This window comes from Strix uralensis, chromosome 13 (genome assembly GCF_047716275.1).
Source record: "Strix uralensis isolate ZFMK-TIS-50842 chromosome 13, bStrUra1, whole genome shotgun sequence".
In the NCBI taxonomy this organism is placed as follows: domain Eukaryota; kingdom Metazoa; phylum Chordata; class Aves; order Strigiformes; family Strigidae; genus Strix; species Strix uralensis.
In genome coordinates this window covers 8606814-8631099 of record NC_133984.1, presented here as the reverse complement: position 1 = coordinate 8631099, position 24286 = coordinate 8606814, and the positions used below count along the sequence as shown (strand labels likewise).

General features: G+C 50.3%; 1 protein-coding gene across 3 annotated transcripts; it reads left to right on the top strand.

Moving 5' to 3' along the window:
- The first annotated feature begins 207 nt into the window (after positions 1–207).
- On the top strand, positions 208–23254 carry CD40LG (CD40 ligand). Of its 3 annotated transcripts, XM_074882698.1 has the most exons (9): positions 208–253; positions 5140–5238; positions 6288–6376; positions 12328–12417; positions 18609–18746; positions 19973–20018; positions 20319–20375; positions 20675–20737; positions 22693–23240. In XM_074882698.1, the coding sequence occupies exons 4-9, from the start codon at positions 12340–12342 to the stop codon at positions 23058–23060; spliced, it is 750 nt and encodes a 249-aa protein (XP_074738799.1). In that variant the 5' UTR covers positions 208–253; positions 5140–5238; positions 6288–6376; positions 12328–12339; the 3' UTR covers positions 23061–23240. The 3 variants fall into 3 exon arrangements, with proteins under 3 accessions (XP_074738799.1, XP_074738798.1, XP_074738797.1); XM_074882697.1 differs by lacking the exon at positions 6288–6376; XM_074882696.1 differs by lacking the exons at positions 208–253; positions 5140–5238; positions 6288–6376; positions 12328–12417 and adding an exon at positions 16645–16843 and having other exon boundaries at positions 22693–23254.
- The last annotated feature ends 1032 nt before the right edge of the window (positions 23255–24286 follow it).

Sequence of the window (24286 nt, the reverse complement as noted above, 5' to 3'; positions counted from 1 at the left end):
CCATCACAGTTCCACCTACCACACATTGTTTGTTGGTGCTGGATTTGTGCCACGTTTTAAGAAAAGATTAACATCAAAATACTCTTTTTCCCCTGCCTCAGGTTGCACCAATAACTGCTGATTGTAAGTGTGCGAAGAGCAGCCTGGCATTATTTTGCTCATGTTTTTTAAAGGTACTTTACCAAAACAACAGCATCAAGGACTGCGCCGTGTTGCGGGTACACAGCACCCAAGGTCTTCGCGTAGCATGAAGGTGAGTGATTTCCTCTGAGTAAAAGGACTGGGGCAGGGAGTGTTTCCACTCTGCTCTATGCAGGATCTAAGCACCTCTCGCTGACCTCTACATTTGCCAACAGAGCGTGAGATGACTGCCCAACACCTGCCCTGGGCGATCTAGACTGTTTTTCTGGGTTTGTCCAAATATGTAGGACCAGGAGCAGGGTTGTACTATTTGTCCCGTTTCTTGCAAAAAAAATATTGTGGAGTATTCTGTTTATGAGGTTGATTTAAGGAGTAAAATCCATATGCATCATCTATAAGGTGGCACACTGAACAGAGCCAGTCAGCGGGGCTCCTTCGCTCCCCAAGCCAGGGCTGAGCTGCCGACAGCATGTGACTAATGTCTGCCCAGGCAGGGCTGGAGGATGAGCTGCGTCTGATGAGGAGGCCTCGAGGTCTGTCATTCAAAACATGCTGTTACAGACTGCTTGTCTCACAGGAACACCCATGGGGAAGATCAGGAGGTAAAACCACACTAGAGCTCACGGGCACGGGCAGGCAGCGGGCTGAGGGATGCACCAAGCATCGTCATCCCACCAGGCATCCCTGCGCAGCCCCCTCCCAGCACAGGGGCAAGAGGTGGCCCCCTCCCTGCATAGAAACCCACTGTCTGCCCACAGGCTGTGTAGTGTTATCCCAAAAAGAAGTGGTTTTTTTAAATTTTATTTTTCCTTGCTTACACAGGAAAACAGCCTGGAAATACTGGTGAGAAATAAGTTTGGGAAGCAGCTCTGGCATCATCCCGCAGGGTGCTGGCACTTCCAGGGCTGCAGTAGGCTGGTCTTATTCTAGGCAGGTTTCCCACACTGACAGGCTGTAGGGCACAAAACAACCATGTAACAGTGACTAATAAGAATTGCTGCCTGTCTCCATGTAGAAACACTTGGGAAGGGAGGGGTTTCAGGGAAATAAGAGCCTTCTCTATCACTCCTTCTTGCCTGGGAGAAATGTGGCTTTGCAAACGGGGGAGCGCGGGAACCAAGAGCCAGGTTTATTCCCCTGTGTCTATCCATCCCCCTCATCTCTCATGCACAGAAATTTGCTTTAATGCAGACTGCAAACCCAAGGATCTTCTGGCCTGATTATGGCTTTTATGCTTATGAAGACAGATACAAGCTTCCTTGCATGCAGTGGTGCATTAGGAGTTTAAGCCGTGGCTTAAGCCGGAGGCTGTGTCTCTGACTTTGTTTACATCAATAAGAGCAGGAATGTTGCACCATCTCTGCAGGCACGACCAAAAGAAAAAATTAGTACATCTAGTCAGTCTGGCTCAGTTTGAGCGGTTCTGGGATTGTGTTCTGAATCTTTTTTAGCAATCTTGAAAGGAGGGAGAGAAATCTGTAATTAAATCAATACATATGTAAACGAGCATCTGCCACAGAACCAGTTTAACTTCTTTGTGCTAAACATGTATTTCTGTTGATGCGTTATTTGTGACATATTCTTTGTATTTAAGGGTGTTATTAAGTTGGATTTTGGCTTGATTTAAGCAATTAAATGAGTCAAATCATTCTATGCTTTTGCAGGATTTTTTACGCTGTTATGTTGGCTCTTGATGTGTGTTCTTGAGACTGCCTTTGAGCTGACAGTTACTTTTATGATTTATGATTATTCAGAAGCAGGTTTGGATAAATCGTGTGGCTGATAAACTGTCAGTGTTCAGGTTTTCACTGACCAAATGTGACTGGATGTGAAACTAAGAGCCGTTCTCACAAGACTGGGTTTGGATTTGGTTTGTTTCTGTATTTCTCTAAGAGCCCTTCTGAAACCTCAGCCAAAGCAATGGCTTCAGTAAATTTAGTCTAATTCTTTGGTGGCTCTAAACTCAAGTAGCTCTATTTCAGTTGTCTGGCATACAGTAAAAATACTGAGAGCCTGAAGTCTTTATGGCATGAAAGAAGATATTGTTATTTCCCATGTAGGAAATGAGTCTGGTCTTGCATTTCCTGAACACTCAGTGCTGCCATTTACTCCCTGGATAAATGTGATCCATTATTCTTTGTTTCTTTTCTGGTTCAGAGCTTGGCCCTCCCTAAATCTCTCTTAAAAAAAATAAATATATTCCTAGCAGATCTCCTTGAAAAAAAAAAATCATATTGGTGATTTTGCTGTCTGTGATCTGCAAATTCTGCAGTGACACTCCACGGTGTGTAGGGCTTGTGCATTGGACTTGGGTGCTGCTGGCATGTGGGTGGCAGGGTCAGACGATGGGCATCACTTCTTCCTCAGGTGCATACTCGTTTCTTCCTAAATTGGGAAATCCAGCTGTGTCAGTATGGCTCAGTCAGGAAGGACTCTTGGTCTTGCTTCGTTAGATATATATTTTGGCTGCAGCAGGTTTTCACCATGTCTGCATAGTTCCCTGTCATTGGATTATGCAGTTGCTGCATCTCTCTTCCCTTTTGCAGGATGTTTCTCTTTATCTCCTGCATCGTGTTACTTCCACTGCTGTGACAGAAGGAGAGTGTGAGCAGTCCAAACAGCAAGGGTCACCTCTGGCTGCTTTTGTGTATTATAGCACTTGAAGATTATTAGTGCTATTAGCAGTACTTTGCATGCCTGAGGATATGCACTGTGTTTGCACACACGCAATTAAGTTTGTCCTTGGTTGGTGTGTGGATTCATTGCGCAGCTGGTACTTGTGGTAGATACATGGTGCAGCTCCTGGGTGACAAATGCCATGTCATGTTGCTAGTGTGGTAATTCCAGGAGGTTCCATCAGGATGAGGCTCATGAGCTACATAGATGCCCAGAATGAAAAGATGCTCACTGATCCCAGAGACCTTAATATTTGTCATGCTCTGCTGCTGCTGCTGCAATCTTTAGAACATTACATTTGTTGTATAGACAGCAAAAGACACAAGAATAAGAAATGGATTGAGGAAAGGAATACGAATACTACCTTTTTGCCTGATGATAAAACAAGATATTTGGAAAAATGATCTGCAATGCCTAGTGGAAGAGGGATGATGCAAAGGTCATACATACTCCAGCCACAGCGCTTTGCATATGTCTTAGTCCTCAAAAGGAGGCAGTAACAGACTGCATGCAAGCCAGCTCTTCTTCCAAAGGTCCTGGCTCCCACAGCTACTGCTGCTTCCCGGGGAGCTGTGCTGTGTCCCAGAGCTGCCGTCAAACGGCACAATGTGGGAAGGAAAACTTCCCACCAGGTTTAGCTTGAAGAAGTGCTACATTACTGTATTACATCAGTAAAACTAGTGAATTCCCACTGCTAAGGAAATGAAAACTGTAGAGCAGCTCGGCAAGGATCAGACAGATGGGTGAAACAAGGGAAAACAAGTGTTTGTGTCGCAGTGTGTAACCAAACTGTGGTGCTCCCAGCTGAGGGCTGCTGTGGGGGACAGCAATACACACAGGTCTCTCCTAAATGCAGCTCTCTGGATGCCACCACCAGTGTAGGAGGTTACAAACAAACTTTGATGGGCACAAGGTGGATCCTTAATTTCCTTGGTTATCAGCTGCTCTTGGATCTTTGCTCTTAGTGTAGGATGGCTTTTATGCCTGCTGTCTCCAGAGTTCCATCTGGGCTGGGCTGGCACCACAATCCAGCCCTCAGCCCGTGTAATGGTGTGTGCTGAGCATCATGCAGCCCCACCCCACATCCTCTTAACACCATGTGTGGGAACAAAAACTGTCGGTCAGTGCGCTGCCAATCCAAGTGAGAATTTCTGCCCTGCCACCGCCAAACCTTGTAGGGACACAGTGATTCAGAATTCACTTCTGCTGAGTTCTTCCTTTGCCTTAATCGCATCCCAAAGCTGCTGAGCATTGGGGCTTGGTGCTCACCGAGGCTGTGTGCTGGGCTGATGTATGAAACGCTCAAGGGCTCTTCATTAATTTTGTATGTTAATATCACCAGGACAGCTATGTAATTTCAAGAACACTTAATTTCCCATGCAGAGCTCTAGCCTTTATCCTACCTGAGGCATAATTTTATGAATGACTCGCTGGCACCTTGCCACCCAGCAGAAGCCACCGTGTTGCAAAGGATCATAGTGGCGGCTGTTAGGGAAGAAATTTCCTCCTCCTTCTAGGAAGGAGGAGAAAGTTGTCCCATCCCATGAACACCGGTTATCCACAGGCTGTGAGGAGGACACAGGAGCAAAGGCTGCAGATGCCCCACAATCCTCCAGGCCATGTTGCTGCTCCTGTGCCATGAGAGGAGGGCTCGGCACATCCTCACCTGTGCAAAGTGGTTGTAAATTGTGCTTCCTCTTGAGTCCTTATACACAGCTGGAGAGGGATTTCTCAGGGTTTTTGGAAATCTGTTCAGAGGAAGGAATTTGTCACTGCAAAGCTCTCTGGTCTTACCCCTCTTCTGACCTGGAAAAGTGTCCCTGCATCAAGGTGAGCTCACATGGCTCATGATGTGTGCACTCGGTGGGGTTTCGGCTTGCATACCTCAGCGTACACACAGCCTTGGCCTTGACCATCCCTTATGGGTAGGGATGGTTTCAGCTCCAGATCCCATGGCATGGCCAAGACAACTCACACGTCCGTTCTTCAGAGAGAGTACTGCAGCTTGCTTCTTACCTTCACTTCAGTGGGGTTTTTAGTAAAAGCAGGTAGTTACTTTAGAAGGTTCGTAGAAGAAGGAACATGACATAGGCATTGTGGTGGTGTCTGTGGTTACCTGCCTTCTCTGATAGATGCCATGTGTGATGGTGCCTTTGGCCATGACTAAAGAGAACCTGGAGAACTTGGCCTGGATATTGATAAGGACGGTGTTTGACAGCTAAAAGGATAAAGCTAAAAGGGCTAAAAGGACATAATAGGGTCTAAGAGAGGCCTGTTGTCTACTGTTAATCAGATATGGCCTTTCCATATGATTCTTTGCAGGCATTGTGAAACTCAAGCTCCATCCTCCTGGGAGATGCCCGTCCATCCTTGCCATACAGGGAGGAAAACTTCTTTTACATCTTCTGCCTTTGAGCTCAGGTATGTAAAGGAAGGTGATATGAGAGCTCCATGTTTGTACCAAAACACATGCAGGATTAATTGAACAGCAGGGCTCATTCTTAGAGACCTGAATCATGTGCTTCTAACCTCTAGGATAAGCTCAGTGTTTTTTTTCTGGCAATAGCAGAGCAAGAGGTCATTTCTACCACTAAACTCTTCTGAGGCTGTTTTCAGCAGCAGCCAGTGCTTGGAAAATGAACCTGGTAAACATTAGAAGAAGATCAGATCGTGTAATTGCCTGGTTTTGTGGTTCGTTAAAGTTTTGCATGGGTGGGCACTGTGGTGTGAACCTACTTTCAGTTCCATTGATGTTCTTCCCTTGCAAAACTAAAGAAAAAAAACTGAGTCCCCTTTTCAAAGATCCTGATGACTGCCCCAGAGGCTGCATGCTCTGCTATTATTTCACACACAGCAGGAGGGAATCAGGGGAAATTCATCCTCCTGCACCAAATCCAGGCTGTTGGTTAGAAACTGTCTCTGCATCATGTGGCACTGCCACAGACCTTCACAGGCCGGTAGAGACAGGAGGTGTGTGTGTGTGGCAGCACTGACACTCAATATTGCACTACATAATTATTAGCTGTAGTGATTCAGCTCAGTTCTTTGCGACTCAGGGTGAATTCACTGGTCAGGAAGCCAGGAAGGGCAGTGATGCTCCTCAGGAGCTGCATTGCAGAGTGGGAAGTGAGTGGGGCTGTGGGAGGGCTGGGACCCTGTGGTCCGTTGACCTTGGCTGACTGCCAGATGCTCACCCAGTCGCGCTCTCACTCCCCCTCCTCAACAAGACAGGGGGAGAAGATAAGATGAAAAAGCTCATGGGTCGAGATAAGGACAGGCAGATCACACACCACAGGCAAAACAGACTCAACTTGGGAAAAAAAAATAGATCTGCTAATCCTGCAGCCTCACCTCGAGATACAATCCACTCTGAAACAATATTGCTCTGATTAGGGCTGGCATAGTGATTTTTTTCTATATCCACTGAATATATTTGGCTGTTTCCATCTCTGGATTTTTGCTCTTCCCAGCAACAGAGATGCCTCATTTCAAGAGTGGTGGAATTGAGACCAGATGACTTATCTAAGGTATCATAAGCAACTGGACACAGACAGCAAAAGTAAGCCAGTGTCCTGCCTTCCAGATCTCTCCACCTATATGCCCAGGTGGTGAAGGCCAACAGGATCCACAACGTGGATGGCTCCTGGCCTGCAGTGGGGCGTGGGGAGGCTGATGCTGAGGGAACCAGCTGGGATGTGCTCTGGGTTTGCTTTCCTTTCTCTCAAACCACTTAGTCCTGTTTCCAGTACAGTTCCCCCAACTTACTGTTACTGGGCTGACAACACTCAATACTTACGTGGGTAGATTTTTCTTGTGACTCAGCAAAATCATGATAATTTCTTGACAGCTGCACATTCTTCTTCCCCTCCCTGAATACTGGGGTGAAACGGTCCTTTTTTCTGTCTTTTTGGTTAGTGTCACTTGGGTGTTTTCCTTGAACAGGGTGTTCAGGGTTTTATTTTCACTGTATTTTGCAGCAAGTGACCATTTCAGTGTGCAAGCCTCTCTGACTGCATCACGTCTGTGTAGTAGTTCCCTCCAGGTGTGCGGGGGTTTTTTAGGCCAAAGTCTTTCCACTTTAAAACAAGGGTTGCTTTTCTGCTAAAAGGGAATTACAACTTCTGGGTTTTGGTGACTCATTGAAGCAAGAAATGTGTCCCCCCACCTGGGCTCATGAGGAGCTACTCTGGAAAGAAAAAGGTGTACCCTGAGCAGTGTTTGGGTGTCCCCAGGCCAGCTTTCATCAGCTGACATGGTGATGAGGTGGGGATGTGCTGCCTGGGACTCTGTCTGAGCCTGGGCATCATCAGGAGAGCTGAAATCCCACAGCTCTGCAATTTGATGTCAGGATCTGTCCCTTGAACCTATAACCAGCAGCCACCTGTGAGGCACATAGCTCTGGGTCTGATTTATTATGCATGAGATGTGTTTGGAGGAGTCTTTTCCAGATGAAGCTTGTTCCTCTGGTGTGACTTGATCCTGGGAGACCTTCATGTGGATAATCATCTAAATATTAGTTTTTCAGCCCCATCCCCTCCTTAATCGGAGTGCTTGAACAAGCCACGTTTTTCTGTAGCTCTACAGGAACTTTGTCCACACCTTATGGGAAGCCTTTGGAAGGATGAAGACAGCCAACAGACTCAGCGTGCTTCCTGTGGGGTTTCCAGCCACCAGCCTGAGCATGGTGGGACAGGAGCCGGACCAGAGCTCCCACATCACGAAGCAGCCGTGTGAGAGGGGCTGGGGCTGGGTGTGGGGCTCCCAGCACGGCAGCCGCTCTGCGGGAGCCTCCTGGGTGCGTGCCTGGCCCCTGTGGTGAATGTGAGATGAGCTGAGGCCTCTCAGCCTTCTGCAAACAGGCTGCAGGCTGCAATCTCCGAGAAGTGCCGTGAATCTGCTGGTAACAGTGACTTGCACCTAGAAACTGAAGCAGATTCACTCCCAGCGTCAGCAGGACGCAGGGGCCGGGGCTGCAACATCTTCTGCCGTCACATTCCTGGAAGGACGGGAAGATGCCCTGCTTGTGCGTCAGGGCTGTGATTCACCTGGGCTGGAGACACTTATTGGAAATGCCTCTCCTCCAGGCTGAAAAAGACAGAGGGAAATGCTGAAGCTGGTCCAGTGACACACCGTCACCAGCTGCTATGTGTGACCACATCTATTGACCTCATTTCAAGTGTGCAGCACCCTTTGCAGAAAGGATGCTTAACACAGACAGCTCAGCTGGGTGTTTGGAGACCTGCATCTCTCTGGGCAGTGACCAAAAAACATTCAAAGCAGGTCATCCTCGTGACAAGTGTGTCTGGCTGTGATGGAAATGGTGTGCCAGTAGGCAGGAGAGCTCAAGCTGCAACACAGCCTTTTGCCACTGGTACCTGTGTTGAAAAGGAAATATCTCCCTTGGGAAAATAATGTATTTGTGGAAAGGCTCATCTACACAGCGACCGTGGTTTTATTTTTCTCAGTGTTTAGAAAGAGAAACATCTTACAGACCCTCATGTCAAAGCTTCTGGTAGCACCACCTGCTGCAGCACTGCTATGAGAAGTCTTCATCCTCTGGTGCATCCTGAGCACTGCAGGGAGAGGCAGCCCTTGGCCTCCGAGATGCAAGCTTGATATTTGTCATTGCGCTGCCACCATTTTCCTCTGCAGAAGCCCCCCGAGCTGCTGGGACTGCTGGTGCGGAGGCGGGAGTTTGGGCCTGAGGCAGTGGTGCTCACAGCAGCCTGATGTGCTGGGCCACCGGCCACCTCCAGCTGTAGCGTTCCTGCACATGCAGTGTGCGCCAGGACTCTGCTGTGGAGGAAAGCAGAAGAGAAAATAAATTCCTGGTGTGTTTCAACACTCCCACTTATCACACGCAGCTGCCTCTGCACTGCTTAGGCATGAACTCAGTAAGGCACAAGCTGGGGCTGGGGTGGTGGTGATATCCTTGTCCTTATGGACTGGTGTCTTCCCTGATCTCTGCAACCAAAGCTCCTTTGGTCTGCAACGCTGAAAAGAGGGATCAACCCCAGTGGCCAGAATTTAGTCTAGGAAGTACCTCCCATGTTGGCATGATGGTTTCCATAGCACCAGGAATGTCTTTCTTCTATTTCTACTTCTGCATGTGTTGTTTCCTCTTAATTTTATTAGTGATCTGAGCTGATCTTGCTGCTCAGATTTCTGTGCACAGTTCCTACCAAAAGGGTTCTGTCCAACCCTGCCCGGGGGTTCTCCATGCCACTGCAGCAGTCGGTGACACCAGCCAAGTGGGGTCAGAGCTCAGCCTGGACCTGGGCTTTGCACCACCTCTGGCCACAGCATCGGGGCTGCCGGGCTGGCTTGGGGCTGTCACTCGCTCTTACCCACCGTGGCTGCCAGTGCTCCAGCTGAGCACACACTAAGCCTGACCTGGGCTCTGCGCCTGCCCTGCTCCCTTGGACTGCAGGGAAAGAGGAGGTGGCTGGTGTGTTGAGGAGAATCACGCCAGCCACAGGGTGCTGCTTCCTTGGCTGTGTAAAGGAAAACCTGCAGCCAGGGTCTGTTCAGAGGGAGAAATTCCCACAACATCAGTGCTTTGTGGGAGTTGGACTTGTTCTCTTCTTTAAGCAGGACTTATCCCTGGCCTGAGTACTACAAACATTATTATGTCAGCAGCAGCTTTTGCAGCTTTAGTTTGTTCTTCTCCCCACAAAGTCCTTTGCTCTGCAACCTGAGGACTCACCTGAGATGTGCCCACATCTCCGGGGTGAAGGGTAGACAAGGCTACATGGGTGCTTGGTTGCAGGGTTCCACTGGCATCGCCTGCAGCACCACATCCCAGCATGGAGGCCCTTCGTGTTTAGCAACAACTTTCCATGTGGCTGTGTGTGGCAGGGATGGAAGGATGGACGGGGCAGGGAGGGAAGCCAGAGAAGTCAGTAGATGGCAGAGTTGGTTTAGCATCTGCTCTCTGTCATGTCTCTTGCAGGCTCACAGGGATTTTATGCTGGATTTGTCATCAAGATGACACCCCAAAGCCTGGGCCATTGCAGCCTGGCCTAGGAGCAAGGTGTGGCTCAGGCTGGTGCAAACCAGCTGGTCAGGACAAGCATCCACACCATGATGCTGCAGCAGCGGCAGCGCTGGCACCGTGCAGGGAGAGGGCTCCTTGTGACGCCTACGTGCCTGGCTCAGAGCATCACAGCTTATGGTGCCGAGACGAAAGGGCTGTGGGTTACCATTGCAGTATCTATTGCATGCCATTGAAGGTGACGCCGCTTTGCTTTTGCATCGCTTTGCAAGAGATTCAAGATCGGTTTTTCTGCCTCCGATCGTGTGCGCATCAACTTGGTTGGGCTCTCAGTCTGGCGTTACTAGAGAGCAGTGGCTGCATGAGGATTTCCACACGAGCACGGATCCCTCCTGCCCCCAAGCGCTGCCTTCTCCATGGGGATGGACAGTCCCAAGCAGGGGCTGAGAATTTTCTCCTCAAAGCCCTCAGGTCAGAGTAGTGCTCCTTGTCTGCCCCTCAGCCCTTTGGCTGCTCACCCTTGCTGGCTGATCTTCTGCCATCACCAGCAGTGTCACTCTCTCTTGCTCACCCCAAGGGGATCCCAGTGATCCTAAGGGATGAGCACAGCCTCCCAGGGGATTCAAAGGTCAACAGAGGGAGAGGTAGAAATGACAGTGAAGGCTGAAAGGGGATGCAGTGAAGAGCCATGGAGGTGATTCTCATAGTGGTGAAGAAAACCCTATGAAAGCATTATGGAGGTTGATGTGTGTGAATTTTTGAAAAAGATAAATAATTTGCATTGATATTACCTTGTCAGGGGTATTGTGGTTTAATGGAGGAAATAAAGGCAGAAGATTAAATTAGTGACTGACAGATCAACCCTGGGAGATTGCCCATCTCTTGATAATTTCCAATTGGGATCCAGATGATGTGCTGCAAGATGTGTCAGTGCCACGCACCCCTGGTGGGCTAACCAGGCACCGCCTCCCCAGGGCTCAGACTGCACAAGGGCTCACTGTAAACCTCCAGCTATGGAGGAAAAGGCTGAGCAGGTTGGCCACTGATCTGGGTTGTGTCTTACCCACTTCCCATGACAGAATCCACCCAAAATCCTCGGGGGTCCATCCATCCCAGTGCTGCACCTGGCATCACCTCCTGAACTTTGACCAAGAGCTGTAAAACCCTCCTTCGGGCACAATGCAAACCCTGACCTATGGGCATGTCCCAGCCATGTGGCCGGGGACCCTCGCGGGGTGGTGGGAGCCGAGGGCTGGGTGGCTCTGCTGTGGCAAGGCTGAGTTTGGCCCCATGGAGCCCAGCAAGTGCTTGGAGCTGGCTGCAGCAGCGGCTGCTGAGGGCTCAGCCCCATAGGGTGCGGAGGAATGGCAGCATCCCCCCCTCTCCTCCCAAGGCTTTTGTTTTGTTTGTGAGTCCCACACAGATGCAAAAGACGCAGTCCTGGCTGCCTTTTGGTCCTGTCCCAACAGGGCGGGCGGGGGAGGAAAGGGCCATGCAAAGACAATTCTGGGACCCTCCCCACCCACCCCATTGCACCGTGTCGTGGGAGGCAGCCGCTGGCGTTGGCAGACCTGCAGCCTCCCGTGGGTTTTGCTTTTCTCCGCTCCTACCATCTCCTTTCGCAACATGAAAGGGCTGAGCCTCGCCAGGGCGTTTCACTGTGGCTTTGATGCTCACGGGCCCCCGCACCCCGTGCCAGGGAGAGCTGCTTTTGGACTCAGCTGAGTGCGGGGGGACGCATGGGATTATCCTGCTCCCTCCCGCTGTGACTCAGACAGCAGGGGCTTGTTTGGCAGGGCCAGGGCCGTGGGGCTCCCCATGGCAGGCTTTATTTTTAGGAAGCTGGGAGAAGTAGGTGCAGCCGTCACAGCAAGAAGTTTCTAGTGCGATTTGTGGTTTCACAGCTTTGGTAAGGCTCAGCATCAGCAGTTTAGAGGCTGGGTGTCCTCTGTGGCTCAGCACAACAAGGCTGACATTGCCACCCAGATGTGCAGCCCAGATGTGGCACAAGACTCCGTGGGGTCACCAGGGCTTGTTTCTCTGCCTTTCCCTGCTCTCCACTCACCTTGATCCCTTTGGGAAAGGCTGTCTTGGGGTGTGTCCGTGGATGGTATAGCAGGGTGGGGAGGTGAGGAGGGATGGAGGGAAGGGGGCACAGGGGACAATGGCCCTCAGAGTGGGGTGGCTCAGAAGGACAGCAGCACCCCAGTGCCATTGCCTGCAGCTCTTTCCCATTGTTCTCTGCTGCTCTGGAGGGTGACAGAGAAGGGGCAGATGTTCCCTCACATCTCTGGGGAAGATGCAGTGGAGATGACACTCCACACCCTGCTCTGACCTACCTGCTGGGCAGCGGGACCCTGGGACAGCTTGTGCTCATGTCTGCTGGAGCCTGGAACTTTTGCTGACCTCCTCATGGGTGTCTCCGTGGCTGAGGGCCACGATGAGCGATGGGGCTACAGCCAGCCATTACCACCATAGTGGCTACAACCACCACCTTCTGCTCTTTTCTTCCACAGAGAGACGTGACCATGTTGACACCTTCATCTATCCCTGAGGCTGCTTCTTGCTGCTCTGGACTCCAAGAGCTTTCTCTCATTCATACTAAGGTAAAAAATGAACGGAAACTACAGCGCAACCTTTCCTTCTCCGGATGCTGGTGATGTTTTCTGCGGTGTTCTGGCTATGTCTGTTCCTTCTTCCTCTCTGGTAACGGGGTTGTCCTGGAGACACGAAATCTCAGAGGATGCAGAAGAGGGAAAAATCTAAAGAAGTGACAAAGCAAATGGTGGAAAAGCTCAAATTTCCCTTCTTGTCTGTGGCCCCTGTGTTGAAGGGAATTAATTTAGGTTTCTCTCATAGGTTCCCTTCTGCATCCCTCCCACGGCATCACAGGCAAACTCCTTTTGTGACTCAGAATAAAATCCTCTTTTTGAATGTATTGTTCTTAGCACTGCACACCACCCAGCATTTTTTAATTGTAAAGAGCATGTGGGGCGAGCAGCACATTTTAAAGAGCTAGTCATGAAACCGCAACAGGCACCCCAAAAAAAATCACTCTCTTCTCATCAGCTTTCACCTTGCTGCCTTCAGAAGTGCTCCCAGCCTTTTACAAATCACCAGGGCAGGCAACCGGATATTTTCTCAGTAAACAAAACTCTGAGCACTGAGTACAAGTGGAGACAATTTGCTGATCAGTGGAAATACTACAACTAGGTCAATAGGAATGCAAGCGATGGATCACATTTTCCCATCATCTCACCCGGTGGTTATCTGGCTGGAGGAACTGTGCCGGTTTGGGTTTACAAAGTGGATGGGTATGGTTACATTCAGAGGGTTTGGGGGTTGAAAGAAAACTCTGTTGGTTTCTCGTGGTGGGCTCATCACTACGTGAAGGTGTGACTTCACCTTCCCTGGGGTTATCCCATGCAGGCAGACTCTTCCCTTTGATGTTGGGTCCTCTCTCTGTTGTCCATTGTCTCTGTGGACTGTGCCCCTCTTTCCCCAAGGCTTTTCCCCAAAGCTGTGTCCCCCATCTCTGCTATGCTCCCCCACGGTCCCACAGCAGCCAAGCAGTCAAGGATGTGCAACCATGATACTACCTGTCCCTGGCATGGGATAATGTGGGTTTGAGGATTTTGAGTCTTTCCCCCCATCCCTACCATCCATGTGAAGCAGTGAGGTGACAACGGAGCATGTCCCCAGTGGCCCACACCACCACACACCCTGCAGCAGCTCTGTCCTGCTGGGTTGCCTGGGTCTGAACAGCAACAGTGGTGGGACGGCCCAACGGGGCTCTGCTTTCCCCAGAGCTTGGTCGGCACCTCCTGGTAGATCTGGCACTACTGACATCGACTCCTGGCTCAAGCCGGAGAAGCTGCAGGACCTGGTGGTGCGGGGTGGAAGAGGAGGCTCCTGAGGGTTCGTTCCCTGCCAGTCAGGGCAACCAGGGGCTGGACTGCTGACGTGGAGCAACGGTTTCCTGAAGAGGAGCTGCCAGCCTGCCCTCCCTGCTGACGAACCTCTGCCAGGATCCCCAGTGTCATATTTTCCACCTGGTTTCTCCTGTCAGTGTGCTATTGACTAGTGACTCTCAGTTTCCTGGTTTGCAGCACAAGCTGGCCAACCCTTTGGTGATGTTTCTTGCTGGGTACCCAAAACTGGAGCCTTTCCTGATCCCCCTCACTGAACCCAGCAGCTCCTCTGAGTCTGCCACCAGCTCTGGCCTCCGCAGCAAGGTGCGTGCAACGGGGCCGGCGATGCACCTCAGAGTTTCCGGCGTTACCTACAGGTTCTTCTCATTTCGGTGAAACGGTAACGGGTGGCTATCCAGAAATGGCTTTGAAAAGGTTTCATCTGCCAGGGACAGCCAGGGCTCAGGAATAGCTGTGCAAAACCTCACTCGCTGCTCTCTGTAACACTCACCACTGTGGTTTCACACTTTATCGGTGGCCCCTCAGTCCTGACACTCAGGATTCGGGGAAAGTATCAAGAGATGACTTCTCATGTTGTTCTGCTTCTCATGTAGAGACTTCCCCCAAATGTGAGTGTTAAATTCAGAGGAAACTCTGAAGAGCCCTGGAAAATGCTGGTGAGTGCCATGGGGCTGAGGCACAGGGCAAGGACTTTGGGCAGCAGGTGCTGATCCCCGCTGTGGCCTTGTGGCCCTCAGCTGTGTAGAGTGTCCTTGAGGATGTCCACCACGAAATGGCTTTTTGCCTGTGACAAGCCCGCCATGGCAGGGATGGTGTGTAGGAGCTAGGTGTCAAACCAGACCCCTTTGAGGAGGCCAGGGCTGTTCTTTCCAAAGATAATGCCACTTTTAAGATAAAAAGGAATAAAAGCAGTGGCTTGGCAGTGCCCCCAGGCTGTGTGTAGGCTTGGTCCCAAGGATCCCAAGACCAAGGGACCAGGTCCCAATCCCGGTGATGCCAAGGTGACTCACTTCTGCGACCCAACACGGTGGATGCCCAGCACTGTCTGGGTCACCTCACCACTGTCAGGAGGATGCTCCTGTGGGGGCTGGGAAGCCCCAGTGAGCTGGACAACAAGGCAGACCTTGGTTGGTGAGGGTGTGTGGGCAGCCCTCAGGGTATGGGCACCCAGGGGCAGGGACCCCAGGAGCCACTCTCTCCTCTAGAAGGTAAGAACGAGACTGGGGTGCTGGCCTTGGAGCTGACAGCCCCATCCCAAAACTCCTGTTGTCACAGAGGGGTGACAGTCCTGGTACAACGAGGGGTTACATAGCTCCAAAGCATCAGCCAGGGCCTCAGCCCCAGGCTGTCCTCTGTCCAGCTGCTGAATTGCTGCCCACGAAGACCCTGGTGCCATCCCACACTTGTGATTTGGATGCTATATTTAGGAACACAGTGACCTGCCAAGGTCAAACTCTGACTTGATTGCAGAGATGTTTGTGCTTTGTTACCAGCTTTTGCATTTGCAGCTCACAGCTCTCTAACCACACAGGACAGGATGTGAGAGAGTGGGTAGATAGCAAAAGCGAACGCTGGACTCCATCCTGCAATGCTCTGAGCAGCCCCGACAAGGCGCTGGGTACCCTCCTCTCCTGGGGCTGCTGGCGAGCAGCACCCTGCTCAGTGCCCTGCTGCTTCTAGCAGGATCCAACCCTTTATTTGTTGCATGCACATCTGATAAGAGCATTGCCTTTAGCATGCTACTTTCAAAACAACTTTACATGATGGCTTGATGACTGCCTTCAAACCAGCGTCCCAGCCCCCCTCACAGTACAGCCTCACAGCCCTCCTCTGCACCCCAACAGAAACCCAGATTTATCCTCTTTGCATGGAGAAAAGATCTGTCCCCTGTTGTAAGCAGTGAGGAGCCCTCTGCTTTTACCCTAAATTATTTTATCAGTGGTGCATGGCTGCGCAATGTCAGATGCTTGAAGAGCCTAGGGGCAGGACCGCGCATCCCTGCTGCCAGCTCAAGAAGCGTGGGGGCATAGAGGGGACATGGGTTGCCCAAAGTTGCATGGAGGTGATGCTGGGAAGTCAGCAGCTGGCAGGAGTGCCCAGCATCCCCAACAGCCCTTTTCATGCCTGAATATATAGATATAGGTAATATGGGTAAGTGAGGACAGAGTCTGAGATAGTTTGTGCCCTTGGGTGCAGGGTGAGCACTTCATTAGGTTATCAAGAAAACTGCTTAGAACTTGTCTCTCCAAAGTGATGGCCAAGCACCAAGACCCAAATCCTGCTGACTGTGGAGAAGCGTGAAAGCTGTGCCCACACTAGGGTCGCAGTGCCCATAGAGATGGTCCTTTCTCCAGGATTATCCAGCCTACCCAAGAAGAGACTTCACCCATGGGAAGCACAAGGGAAGGCCAGAAACCAGCACAACCCACTGGCCTCAGCCAAGTGTCTTCACTGCAAAATCATCCTTCTCATGAAGGAAACAGGGCAAAAAGCATTTCTTCCCCTTTTGGGAAACAACTGACTTTCCGAGTGTTTCCTAGCCCCTGTCAGCCCACAGTGCTGTTCAGCAGCTCTGTCTGTGTATTCATGGTCTTCATTTCTTTGAAGACAACTTGCCATGAAACTTTCATCCACAGCAGGAAAAAAACACCAGGGTGTAGTCTGGGGTGTTTCGAGGCAAATATGAATATATGGAATAAGAATCTCTCTCTGCTTCTGGTAGAACGGTAGGAAAAAGCATGGAAGTGCACCAGAGAAGAAAGTCTAAGCAACCTTTTTTGTTGTGGGAGACGGTAGTGAACAAACCTACCCACTACGAAGAGTTTTTTCCAGGAAGTGTAGGTTGCTGCAACCTGTATCCCTTGAGCAGCGGGTGCTCACACAACAGTTCTCATGCTACTTGCAAGCAGCGCATTTGAAGGAGCCCCAGCAACGTGCACGGAGGATGAACGAACCCTACAGCCCTGCGACACCCCGGCCCATCAGCAGCACCTCACCCAGCACCATGAAAATGTTCATGGGCTTCCTCACTGTATTTATTGTAGCACAGATGATTGGGACCGTACTCTTCTGTTTGTATCTTCACATGAAGATGGATAAGGTAAGTGGAGAAATAAGGTTGATTGTTAATGAAATTTGCCTTCAGCCGTGGCAAGATGTGCTCACCAAAAGGACGAACATGGTAGAAGATGATGCTGGCCACTGGATGGATGCAGGAGTGGCATTTATTACACCCGTGTTCTCATTTCTGCTTTAATTTGACACTAAGATGTACGCTGAGGAAGAGATCTCTTCCCTTCATTAACAAAATGAGAACGGATCAATCAAGAAGAGCCATTAACAGCAAACCTGGCAGCCAATGGACAGTCCGAGGAGAGGAAAGTGTGGTTTAAACACACAATTTTAGACTATATTAAGCTTGTTGGTGTTTTTTCTGGTGTCATAACACTTGGCAGCACTGTGAGGATGGGGGGTTCAGGAATGAAATTTTTTTTAGTGTTTGCATGTATGAATTTTGCCAATATCTCTTTCTGTTTAGGGAAGAAAAGAGTGGATCTTAGTACTCTGTCTTTTTTTGAAGAGACACAGTATCACTGATCCTGTCCTATACGTGGGACAATATTTACCAAAAAATTAAAAACTGAAAAGCTGTTTTTGAGGTTGCCATGACTGCAGCCAGACTGCACAATGCCTAAAATCACTGATCTAAAGCTACTTTTCTCCAATCCAGAAAAGACTACCAGCTAAAGAAATGAAATGTGCCTAAAACCCAGAATGAGTTCTTACCAGATACAATGATGAGATAATCTTTACTGGTTTTTAAACGTGTTGTCTCAAATTGAAATGTAAGGGGGTGTCTGATGATCTTCAAGGGTGGAGAGCAATTCTGAGTTAGAGGGGCTTAAAAGTTGAGGGGATGAAAAGGGACTTTGATGCATGGGGATTGCAGCCTGGGGCAAAGTGGCGAGTGGAGGCTCTCCAGCAGAGTGAAACGTGACTGCACCAGGCTGTGGCAGAGGATCAGAGGCAGCTGAAGCACAGTGGCAGAAAGATTTCAGCTGCCTTCAGACCTCATGGCAGGGTTTCAAACCTGACCCTTCACATCCCAGCGCTGTCTGTGCTGAGCTCTCTGCCAGGCTGTGTGTCTTTCTGTTCAGCTAAATGTTAGTTTTTCAGAAAAAAACAGGTGTAATTAAAAACCACCAGTATTTTTATATATATATATATATATGTTATTTTTTATAGCTTTCTGGGTTTTTTTAATCTGCTTTTTAAATCTGAAGCTCTTGGCAGAATTCAACCCCAAGCCACAAGTCATTTTGGTCTCTTTGCAGCTCTTTTAGTCAATAAGCTAGCCAAGAAAATGCAAAGTCACCCTGCATGGGCAGGGCAGCATGGGGCTGAGCGAGCATCCCAGCTGCCTGCTGGGGCCACTGGGGCAGTAGCAACAAGCCCTGAGCCACTCACTGAGATTTCCCTGCTGCTGTCTGTAAATGCAGGTTGGTGGATATTTGCCACCTGCCTTTTGGAAAAGGCAGAGTGGGAAATATAAATTAATTATCAAGGTGATGATAGAAAATAGGAAGGGATCCTGAGCAATCCTCCTCTCATCCAGTGTTGCCAACATTGTCAGCCCCGTGGGTGTCATTCCTGGCGGATGCGGGTGCAGATGCTGTGCCGGGCAAGTGGTGTGAGCACCTGGTACCCGCAGTGTGTCTGCCTGGCTTGTCCCGATGCTGAACAACCGACCCTGAACTCACCAGACTGAGGTTTATCACTAGCAGGAATACAACTTGCTCTGCTGCCAGCCATTGCAGGTTTCCCACTAACATCCCATTCACCCTCTCTTCTCTCCCTGCTGGCAGATGGAAGAGGTGTTGAGCTTAAATGAAGATTACATCTTCCTGAGGAAAGTACAGAAATGTCAGACGGCAGAAGGTCAGAAGTCAACATTATTGGACTGTGAAAAGATTTTAAAGGGCTTCCAGGACCTCCAGTGCAAGGTACACTGCTGTTGGGCAGATAAAGACCCCGCTGAAGGTGGAGGGGGACTCCCAGGCACACACACAGCTTTGCCCCAAGTTTTCTTTAAAAAACCATGGGTGCCCTTTACCTTGGGGATGCATAGCACATGCCCTTTTTTACTCTATAGTCTTTTTACACTATATTGATATCATTGACAAATACCATCCATTTTTTTTTCAAGACAGTCTTGGTCAGAGCATGTCCAGCTGTGGCATACCGAGGGATGCTTGGTGCTTGCGGTGGGAGGGAAGGACCTGCAGCCACCCTGGCTCTGCGCTCTGATCTCAGTTTGAAAACGTTGATTTTCTGCTGTCTGGCACCTTTCACCAATCCTGTGGCAGGTGACTGTGAGGATGCTCGTGGCCACCTGCCGCTGGGAGCACTTTTACGCCCACCTTGCCCAGGTGTCAATGACGGTGCAAGGCTTGGGCCAGGCAGCACGTCTCCCAGCAGCCGGCAAGGAGGAGGAGGAGAATGCTGTGCAAATGCCACCCTACGGGCTCAGGGATGGCACCTCCAGCCGTTGCAGTAGCTCCTTGCATTGGGGTGCAAAAGAGCCAACCTGCACTGCAATGTCCTCCTGGAGTGGCTGAGGGCTGCCTAGCCAGGGGTGAGGTGCTCTCAGCCTCCTCAGCCCTTGAATTCGCTGTTTAGGAGGGGGTGTGCTGGCCAGAGCAGGCAGGAGAGGGACATTTCTTCCTCTCAGTCAGTGCCTGATTACATCATATGCCTCAGCTAAACCCTCAGGTTTGCATCAGTACCCAACCGACAACAGAAAATCATGTCTGTGACGGGTCCTGCTCAGCAGTCTTGAAAACCCCCCTTCTTTAGGGGCAGGGATGTGCCTGGCTTGCTGGGCCGCATCTACAGCATGGCTCTTGGACATGGTTTTAAATGAAAAGGAGATATTTTTTGTTTGTTTCTTTTTTTTTTTTTTCAAATAAACTTTCCCCATCACATCATTGTAATTGCATAAAACCTAAAATCAAAAACCTTACAAACCCCCTGCTGTAAACAGCCCACGGCTGTATGTTATGCTGGAGGGGCTCTGCAGCTTCAGGTATCCTCTGCCAAGAGCTGGCAGGGCTGTTGGGGCCAGACAGCATTAACCTAAACAGTGACCAGAGCATCTTTACACAGAAGCTTTCAAAATCATTGATTTGTACATCTTAAAAACCCGCATATATTTTTGCTGTTGTTACAGGGTGGGGAAGCCAGCAAGGGGCAGCCCAAGTTTGAAATGCAGAAAGGTGAGTTTCCTGGTGTCTCCACTGCACCCGTGGCTTGCTGGGGACAGGAGGAGTAGCTTGGCCGGGGAAGGGGTTTCCTTCACCCTGCAATAGCCCACTGGTGCCCCAGAGCACGGAGGCAGGGGACAGGGTCAGGATTTGGAGCATCCCCATGGGGGTAGGACTGTGCTTGGCATGGGGCTGGCAGAGGAGGGCACTGGGCATGGCTGCCTCACCAGGGCAGGTGGCTCTGGGTGCCACGTTGCCTGAAATCGATGAAAATGAATCAAAAATTAAATCTGTGGCATTTTTACATTGCAGGTGATAAGCACCATGAGCATCCCCATTTGATGCACAAGAACGAGACATACGTGGCAGGTAAGGGGTGGGCACATCCAGATCCTGTTCCCACGGCCGGCAAGGTGGCAGACCAGCAGGCTTTATCCCTCAGAGGCTCCACCTTGAAGACAACTAAGTGTCTTTACTGAGCAGAGGCCAGATCCCACCCCACTCAAAGCTGGGGGGGCACTTTGGAGTCTGTGTCTTCTGAGCTGGATTTGGCCCATAGAGAAATATCAAGGGTTGGAGGTGCCACAGGCCCTGCAGAGGAGCTGTGCTGCCCAGGGTGGGACTGTGGGTGCCAAGGCATTGATAACACTGGCCTTCCTGATTTGCAGCAGAGAAGAGGCAACCAATTGCAACCCACCTGACAGGTCAAAAGAGCAGCAAGGCCGTCTCAGGTAAGATAGACCCTCTCGGCACTGCCTTGGCCAGGGAGCCAGTGGGGCACAGTAGTGTGCATGCCCCAGCCCAGACCCTGCTGTCCTGCTCCATGGCTCTGTAAGGACAGGGAGAGGGACCATACAACTGCCCAAAACATGGCAAACCTCCCAGTGGTCACGTCACCACGGGCACCTGTGCCACATGGAGTTTGCATATCCCATGCCAGCTGTCCTCAGTAGGCTTATATATGCCTTCCTAGAAATGCAACACTATGGCTTAAGATTTACAGTGTTTTTTATGAGTGGAAAACTTTTTCATATTTAAGGAAACCAACCTCTCACTTTTGGACTCAAAACTCAACACTTTTTCTCTCCTGGCCATGTCTTGCTGGGGTGGTTGCTGCAGGAGGGCTCTGTTGGCATATTGTATCTGCTGATGTAACCATCTTCTCACCTGTAATGGTCCTAGTAGCAATATGGGCTGGCTGATGACTTTACAGCATAGATAGCGCCAAACTGATTTAGGCAAGCTGTACTTATTCACAGCCATGGCCACGTTAGGTTTGAGGAAATGCGTGAGTCCATTTTCATTTGTGCATCCCTCTGCACAGACCATGGTTGCTCTCACAGCTCCATCTGCCAGCGCAGCCTTAGCTAAGGGATTCCTGCAAGAGCAAGGATTACCAGAGAGAGTAAGAACTTGCAAGGTCAGACTCTCTATCTCGCAAGGATTTCACAATCTGAGTACTTTTGATTTAATTCTGGAGTAACTGCCAGTAATTGGCAACTGCTCTTTCCATCTCTGATGCAGCATTTCACCCAGAGCTCAGCCTACCTATGAAAAGCTTAGTGTTAGATAAGATCAAAGAAGTGAGAAACTCACTGCATTTTAAAACTCCCTGCTTAAGCACTTGTTGAGCCTATAAAGCAGATTGAAATTGCCCAAAGAGCAGCAGCTGCCTGGAACTCAGCCCTGCACCTCAGCAGTCGGTCACAGAGAAAACGTCCCCATGGGATGCACGGGCATGGACCATGGGCTGTGTGGCTCCCCCAGGACCACCCATGCCACCCCGCTGCACAGACTGGGACTGTGGGCTGGGACAGTCGAATCCGTTATTCCCCTTGGAGCCAGGTTGCCCACCCTTGATGCTCTCAGAGGTGTCTCTGTAGACTGGGGAAGGTGGAGGTCCAAAATCCCTTCCAGAGGTCATAGCTGAGCTCAGCCCCTATGGCCATGACTTCCTGGTCTCTGTAGTGACTTAACTGTACTGACTCCAGTGGGAGTGCATGTTCATGAGCTGCTCTGATGACACTGATCGTGCCCCAAAAGCCATGGCAGTAGCAGGTCTGCGTGGTCGGTGGTCCCAGTGGTGGGAGGCAGCACTTGTCATGCAAAACCCTTTCAGCTCTGCACCCTGCCAGGGACTGAAATTGTGGGATGTTTATTTTTGTTCCTTCTTGTCAAAATCTCACCTTCTCTGGAGGCCAAGTGGAGGAGGAACTTTGAAGGAAAGGCAGCACCCAGTTCAGAAAAACTATGTGCCCTGGGATGGGTGACTCTGAAGATAGGAGCTGTGGTGTGGTTCTGGCAGTGCTTTGAGGGCTCAGAGGCTGTGCCACTGAAAGCTGTGGAGACAGCAACCCTACAGGGATGGACACAGGGGTGTGCAATCCTCCACCCTAAGCATTTCCACTTGGTTGGATGAAGGAAGTAAGATGCTCCTTCTCTCAGATCATCAATTCAAGAATGTCAAGGTTAATGACCAGAAACACAAGTTAAACATGTCCTGGCCTTGGGGAAGGGGACTCTGCTCCCCTGGGCTGGGGATGGTGTCCTGGGCAGGACCCACCCCTACACCCTGCAGCAGACAGAGGCTGTGATGCCAAATGTCTGTGGGGTGTCACCCCAAAATCTGCCTGCCAAACTGGATGTGTTCCTTTCCCAGCTCATCTGCCATGCTTTCCCCCTACAGTGCTAGAGTGGAGGACGACGATGTATGGCCCCACGAACAACGCAATATCCTACCAGGAGGGGAAACTGAAGGTGAAGGAAGCAGGGCTCTACTATATCTACTCCCAAGTCAGCTTTTGCACCAAGGCAGCAACTTCAGCACCCTTCACCCTCTATATTTATTTGTATCTCCCCATGGAAGAGGACCGACTCTTACTGAAAGGACTAGACACACACAGCACCTCCAAGTCTCTCTGTGACCTCCAGTCCATCCGGGAGGGAGGTGTCTTCAAGCTCCGGGAAGGTGACATGGTCTTTGTCAATGTGACAGACTCAACGCTAGTGAACTACAACCATGGCAGCACCTACTTTGGTATCTTCAAGCTGTAGTGAGGAGGGGGCCACCCCGAGCTGGGGGTCCAGCCCCACTTTGTTGAGCAAAGTGGCTTTCCCTGTCTCCCGTATTTATGTTCCTCTGCCTCTTTGGTTTTCTTGTTCTTAATTTGTATATTTTGTTATTTATTAATGAGGGCTAAGGGGCCCTGAGAACACAAATGGAACAAAGTTTGAAGTTGTTGTTTGCACTTTCCTTTTTTCTTTCGTTGCCAACAGTTTTGTACATGCTGGTGTTATGTGTTTGGGTCCACCGTGCCCCATGCACCTGGCAGGGTGGATGTCCCCGTTATGTCACAAGAGCTTTATTTAGCAAGCTCTACCATCAATGTTTCTTTCCTAACAACATAGGATGGCTCAGGGCGCTCCAGCCAAGCTAGGTTCATACATATCTCCTGTACCAATCTGCTTACAAAACATCAACGGAAAAACATTAAAAGGCTTAGGAACATCTCTTCTAAAGGAATCAATCAGCCAAGTACTGACCTTACGTGCTAGCTGCTGGTGATGCATTGTTGCCACCCTAACTGTCTGCTTTATCTTGAGAACCCCCTTTTTTCCACACATGCCTTTCTATGAAACTCAACCAGCCTTCTTGCTTAGGGTGACACTGCCTTGGCCAGGTTCACGCTTGGTGAGAATCTCCCCGCGTCAGAGGGGTGATCAGTGGCCAAGGGAGGACTACAGATTTCAAGCCAGAATGCAGGTAAGGCACCAGTGGTGCTCGGGTCTCGGTGACCCAAATCTGCTCGCCAGACTGTCTTTCTCCCACCTCTGCAGGTAGAGGACCCTCTGCCTGTGGGCCATTTCACTCCCCTGTGGAAGGGATATTGGCTACCACCATCAAATTTGGACCTGCCTTCTATCCTGAGACCCCTCCTACCCTAGGAGGAGGACCAGGAAAGCATGGCGGGGGGGGGGGGGGCGGGGGCAGAACCAACTGTTTCTTCCCAAGCCCTCCAAGGTGCATGTGCAGAGCATCTTCTGGCTGTCCTCAGTGAGAACATGCCCACAGTGGAACTTTTCCTGGAGCTCCAGGAAAGCAGGACGGTGCATACAGACAGGACCTCCTCTCAGGGAGGGGGTACCTGAGTGACACTGTATACTGGGGTCTCCCTGACCCTCTTCTTCAGCTTGGCCCACAGGAAAGGTGAGCTGAGCAACATCAGGGCACAAGGATGTTGATGCAGCATTTTTTAAAAGCATCTAAAGATGCCAAAATT